The sequence below is a fragment of the Equus asinus genome, chromosome 2 (genome assembly GCF_041296235.1).
Source record: "Equus asinus isolate D_3611 breed Donkey chromosome 2, EquAss-T2T_v2, whole genome shotgun sequence".
In the NCBI taxonomy this organism is placed as follows: domain Eukaryota; kingdom Metazoa; phylum Chordata; class Mammalia; order Perissodactyla; family Equidae; genus Equus; species Equus asinus.
Genome location: NC_091791.1, coordinates 36,005,251 through 36,011,486, shown reverse-complemented (window position 1 = coordinate 36,011,486; position 6,236 = coordinate 36,005,251). Strand labels below are relative to the sequence as shown.

Here is a 6,236-nt window from a genome sequence, read left to right as displayed (position 1 = left end):
AATTTATAATATATCTCTGCATGTAAGTATATCCATATTTGCATGACGGTATCTGAGACAAGCTCTATGCACACAGTATTATTTAGTTAAATTATCTTACTGCATATTCTCTATTGGAGAGTCAACTTTTGTCAACACATCCACCGTTTTAGACTATTGGGACCTCATCTGGCCCTCTGTGATACTAATTTACTTTATAAGAAATTACCTACACACTGGGAAGTCAAATTTGATTCTAACAAACTCCCTTAAGTGGTAGAGGTGAGAAGGAAGCAAGAGAAAGCAAAAACAAAGAAAAAAAACGGCAGCTAGAAACAGGTGGTAATGGGAAAACAGGTGGTTAAAAGAAAGGTGCCAGGGTATCAAAGGAAAGTAAAGTTGTTGAAGACATACTTAACTACTTTATAATACTTGTGAGACCCAAATGATTCTAGTAATTTAAACTATTGAGGCAAGGGAAGATAAATATGAATCAAAATCAATAATAAAAAAAAAAACGCTACAAAATACACGAACAATGGAATCTCTGTACAGTGTACTAGCTCCATCCTCTAGGAGCCACAGACGGAACAGAGTTGTAGCTAAGCAATTAAAAAGATATGTTAGGGATGGGGAAAAGTGTCTCCAACAGAACTAAAAAACTTCCAAAGCATCTGACATCCCGAGAGTAGCTAGGTTTTTATTTCCAAAGACAAATCACTCAAACTGGAACTTGGAGATAAAACTTTTGTGAAGAGTTTTGAAGTGTACTTTCACATTAAGGAATGCAGGCTTCTCTCTTCCATCTCACAGAAATAAATCTTGAAAATACTCATCAAATTCTTCTTCCCTATTTAAAATAAAAAGTATACATATTGATTAAAATCAATAATTAGAGAAAAAAATTACTAGGAGACACATTATATGATAGTAATAAAAATAAAATACTTTAATTCAACATATTTGCTAATTCTTCTATGTATCAATCTATTTCATAATTCAGCCATCAAATAACTCTTAGCTTCCACAATAATCATAACTATACCCAGACTGATTAAATTTAAAATGTTTTACATATTGGCACCTCTCCCTAAATGTATTTATTACCTAAGATTTTACTTTAAAGTACTTTGTGAAATGCCATCGCTTCTCTTGACTATTTTGGTTGACTTTATAACTCCTCTGTTCATTCTCATTTCAAATTATGGTCTAGTCAAGAAATGAAAGAAGAAGAAACTATTTTAAGGAAAAATACAAGTCTTACTCCTAGGAATAGGGAAAATCTGCTTAGGCTACAGATTTTTATTACTCTGAGAACAGTAAATACGTATTTGCAGCAGTAAAGATTATGTCTAAAAAAACAGAACTGTGACAGGAGATACTAAATTATTTTATAATGTGTTAAAATACTCTGAAAATTGTAAAGTACTAAATAAATATTAGTGCTAGGATCCAAAGTGGTATAGTGGAAAGAGCACAGGTTTTCAAGTCAGACAGTGTTTAAGTCCAAGTTCTGTCACTTATGAGCTGGGTGAGCAAGCTACTTAACTTCTCTGGGCATAGTTTCCTTATCTGTAAAATAGAGAACACTCCATTTCCTCAGAGAGCTGCTTTGAGGATTAAATGCATGCACAGTTGCTGTTCTTCCTCCTCGGAACAGGGAATCAAGCTGGACAGTCAAATTCAGTCTACCAGTCTCTTTAGAAAATGTTCTTTTAGATCAGAGAGTCACAACGGGATTCCATCATTCAGTTTTAAATAACTGTGAAGGCATAAAGCCATCACAACCATGTTCAAATTTTCAAAAATTAATTATAGAATCAGATAAAGCCGATTTAAGAATTATCTGCAATTTGATAGTCCCCATGCTACAGTCCCTTTTCCCCAGCATGACAGCAAAATGTAGAAGAATTTTAAACATTTTAGTAAGAAAAATACATGAAATTAGCTGAATCTCTGTGTGGACTCAGATGTTCACTATTTGATCCCTGTCAAGTTTCTATAAGGTTGCAAAGAGTTTTGGATTATGAAAGCCTTCTTAGGATTTACTCATGTATCTTTATTGCCTAAAAAGGTGAGTTTACTCTAAGACCTATTCTATCATTTTCAGCTATAAAGCTCTTCAAGGGGAAGCTATACGGTTGAAAGTTTAGTCAATAGTTTAACTAGGATAGCATTACTTTATTTACAGCAATAACTTTTTTACAATCTGATCTATTATGACCACACATTAGGGAATTCTTTATTTGGCTGAAAAAAAATATAGGTTAAGGTCACAGATAAAAAGGAATCTTGTTTAAAAAAACCTCTTTTCAACATACCTGAAAAGCACTGAGATCATATGATTAGCAAGATGTTTTATAATCAGCTTAAATTAGTGAATTATGACTGCTTCAATTATAACTGGTTCTATCATGAACCAATAAGCCTAGGGACTAACAACTTTTGAGCACTTTACTGTATTTCTAGGTATTGTACCAGGTGCTTTCCATTCTTTATTTCACTAAATCTTCAGAATAAATCCTACGTAGTAGGTATTATTTTATCATCTTTTAACAGATGAAGTTCAAGTGGTGAACATCCTAGCATATGACAGGAGCTGGTAACATTCCAGCCCACATCCAGACAGCTCTTCCAACCCACAGAAGAGAACGATGCAGGCACCGAGTTATCGGTCTCTGGGGGCTAAGGTGGGTGTTAGAAGTAAATTTGACACCTGTACATATCTTCAAGGGGCTTCCCTGTGCAGGTGGGCGATACTTATAACATCAGGGATCGGCTGCTCTGGAAACTAGTCAACAGTCTTCTCTGAAGCAATCTAAGCAAAGACCACAAGGTCATCTGTTAAGATGACCTGAGGAAAGATTTACTCACCAAGAGGAAGCCAGACAAGTTCGCTGTTTATGGCCACAAACAATGGCTGAGAATAAACTCTGCTCTTACCAGGGTAGGTGATCCTTGGCATTAAATAGACATTCATGATGCTACGTTTTTTCATTAACTATTACCAAGAATGGCTGTGGCCACAGCTTCCTAAACTGATGAAAAGGGCATGCTTTATCTGTTAACAGTAGGACTTACTGCGACTTTTCATCTGTCTCTGGTACGGGGCCCTTCCAAAGTTCAGATTCTGAAGTACCTTCTTCCTCATCAGAGTTTTCTGTTCATTTAAAAGAGACTTTTTAAAACGTGAGGCTTATATTTTAAAACACACTTTGAGCTACTCAACAACGCACTTACATTAACTTGGATTTCACTGCAGTTTAGCTTTAACTTTTATGGCTCTCTGGAAATTTAATCCACTCTTCCAGACCAATAAATTCTTTTCAAAAACAAATAAATAAGCTGAGACATACCAAAGAGGCTCAGCAAAGAGACCAAGGATTTCAAGTCTCATGGGAAATTTCTCTAAGTTACGCTGAGTTAAAGTAGCAATTTCCATACTAACTCTTATAAAGAAATTACCTCTTCCAATATATTTGTCTTTGATTTAGTTTCTTCTTTTTATTGGTTACACAAAAGACATGCAGTTGAGGTTTTTGTAGAAAGTATATTTACATTAGTATCAAGACCTCAAGAACTGAACTAGCACGTAGGACTGGCTAGTTAAATTATGAAAAAATATCGGTCAGTTTTTCAAATTAATGCTGATTACAGTAATTAGAAGAAGCCCGTTTCCATGAAGAAAATTAGGAGTAAAAATTCTGTAAATCGTAAACCTTTTTTTGAGGAAAATCTGGCAATATAGATCAGTCTAAAATGTACATTCCCCTTGATCAGCAATTTAACTTTTACTTAGAATAAATAAGGACCTCAGATATATGTACAAACATGCTCATTGTATAACAACAACAAAAGAAAACAACCTAACTCCCCATCAATTAGGGATTAAAGGTTGGTTAAACAAATACCATACAACTGTTAAAAAAAATCTTAGTATATCTATACGTATCACCATGGCAAAATGACCATGCTGTATCAACTGTTTAAGGAGTTACAGAAAGTATGCATAGTATAATCCGATTTATGGTTGAAACATTATACATATCTACGTATAGATATATACAGTATTATATATGCATGTATATGTACATATGTATATATGTATTATAAGTTTGTAAAGACCAAACTTAATAGCGATTATATTACCTGTAGGCCCCAGATACTTTACTTTCTACTTTAAGCATTTCCAAATTTTTGGTATTTTAAAAAATGGTCATGTATTACTTTTAAAAATCAGTAAAAACAATAAAGATATTTCTGTTTTTAAAAGTAACAAAATAGATACGTTTCAAATGAATCACCCTATATCAGTCAACTAAAAATTATCAAATACTGAAAAATGTATTATGAGACAATAAAATCATATGCCACAAAATAACTACATTAGCAAGTAATTCCTTTCCAATGACTGTTAATCTAAAAAAGAACTCACGCAAATTTTGCCCATCAATACAGAATGTCTCTTAGTTAAACACAACACAAAAACACAGAAATAAAACAGCATTGATTTGCCACGGTAGTTCTAGCCTTTTACCTGTTGGACTTTGATCCTTGGATGAACATGTGTGTCTGAACTTTGGTCCTAACTGAATCTATTCTGGCACAAATTCTAACAAAAATGACCAGAAAAGGGGGGAGGGGTGTTGTATTTCTAATGATCTACATACAAAGATGATAAAGTTATAAAGACCTTGGGAACAAGATTCCTGCTCAAGGATGGTCAGCACTGCAACTGCCAGTGTCCCAAAGTGAATGTGTGAGGAGAAAAAATAACAGTCTTCTACTCTTATTTTTATGAAACCTCAATAATCATGAGACAAATAAACCACAGAAAAACTAACTAGTGCTAATAAAGTTATCACTGTTGCGTTACCCTGTTAATGATGTCAGAGAACAAAACCTACAAGGCCTTTGAAAGTGGGTAACTAATTTCAAAACGCCTTACAATCACCAGTTCTCTAGTTTCCTCTCAAGAGTACTCCTCACATGCCAGCTTTCCTACACCAGTTTTCTGATACCAGACAATCTAGTTTTACTAAAAAATATACAATCAGTTTAGAGTAACATTACAAAATAACTCTTTTTGAAAGAGCACATTTTGAAAAAGTGGCCAAATATCCTTAGAGAATCAAATCTACAAGATTGGACCACATGACTTTTAAGGTCGTTTACAACCCTATAAATCTATAATTCCCAGTTCCCTGAGGGTGACTGTAACTACAAATCATTCCTATAATGGCCACAACCTGCCAGATGTGGGAGGGGTGTTACTAAGGAAATAACTAGAAGAACGGGCAATACGAAACAATGTTCCTGCATCAGAGTCCAATCTATGCAGTAATTATTGGCAAGTGGGGATCTGAACTAAAGTGCTGACTCTGTGTCAGAAGGGAATCTTGGAGGTTTTTAATCCAGCCTTAATCCAATGACTGCATCTCTTGTTGCAACACTTCCCATAACAAGCGATTGTCCAATCTACACTTAAACACCTCACTATTTCCTGAAGCAGCCTGTTCCTCCATGCCTCTCTTTAGATAGTTCTAATTGACACGTTTTTCCTTGTATTAAGGCAAAAATCTGTCACTGGACAATGTTCATCCATAGAATCTAGTTCTGCCAACCAGTCACCAAAAATAAGTATCCTATATAGCAGCAGTCTTGCAAATATCTACAGTTTCCATGTCTATCTTCTTACCCTTTCCCTCCCCAGCCCTCCACTTTTCTCCACGCTAAACATCTACAGTTCCTTCAACCTTCTTCCTATGACACAATTTCAAGTTTTGTCAACATCTTGGTTGTTCTACTCTTGACCTGCTTTAAGTTTTCAACGTTAGAAAGTGATGCAAATTGTATACAATTTTCCCTATATACTTTGAATAATGAAAGCAGGTCTATCACCTTGGTTTTTCTGCATATTATATAACACCTAAATAGCTTGGCCTACTGAAGGAGTGGCAAGTCTCCAATTACAATAACAAATGGACAGGTCAGACTTTTACAGACTTAACTTTTGATCTGACCAATTCTAGAGAACAAAGAATTTGTTTAATGTCTGGTATTTTTCTTTTCTCTGACATAACAACAATACCTACAGGTTATCAAGAACTTTGTGTCAGACACACGCTTACCATGTGTTTAACACATACATCATCTCATTTGACTCTAACAAATGATCCAACAAAGTCTCTTTATACCCATTTTACAGATAGAACTGAGACACAGACAGATCAAATCATTTGATGTGGATTTGTATA

At 34.7% G+C, this 6,236-nt stretch overlaps 1 protein-coding gene across 10 annotated transcripts in view; it reads right to left on the bottom strand.

The window, feature by feature from the left end:
* Positions 1-661: 661 nt before the first annotated feature.
* LOC106845097 (protein FRA10AC1) overlaps positions 662-6,236 on the bottom strand; it is a 34,249-nt gene continuing 28,674 nt past the window's right edge. For 9 of the 10 annotated variants that reach the window (XR_011494894.1, XM_044753946.2, XM_070486998.1 and 6 more), the window contains 2 exons: positions 3,061-3,139; positions 662-829 (listed from right to left, as the gene is read on the bottom strand). Coding sequence is in view for 8 of the 10 variants with exons in the window: in XM_070487007.1 (XP_070343108.1) it covers positions 753-829; positions 3,061-3,139 (156 nt within the window). In the remaining 2 variants the exon portion in view is untranslated. Of the gene's footprint in view, positions 830-3,055; positions 3,140-6,236 lie in introns of those variants that run through there. The other variant, XM_014862965.3, reaches the window with a different exon arrangement.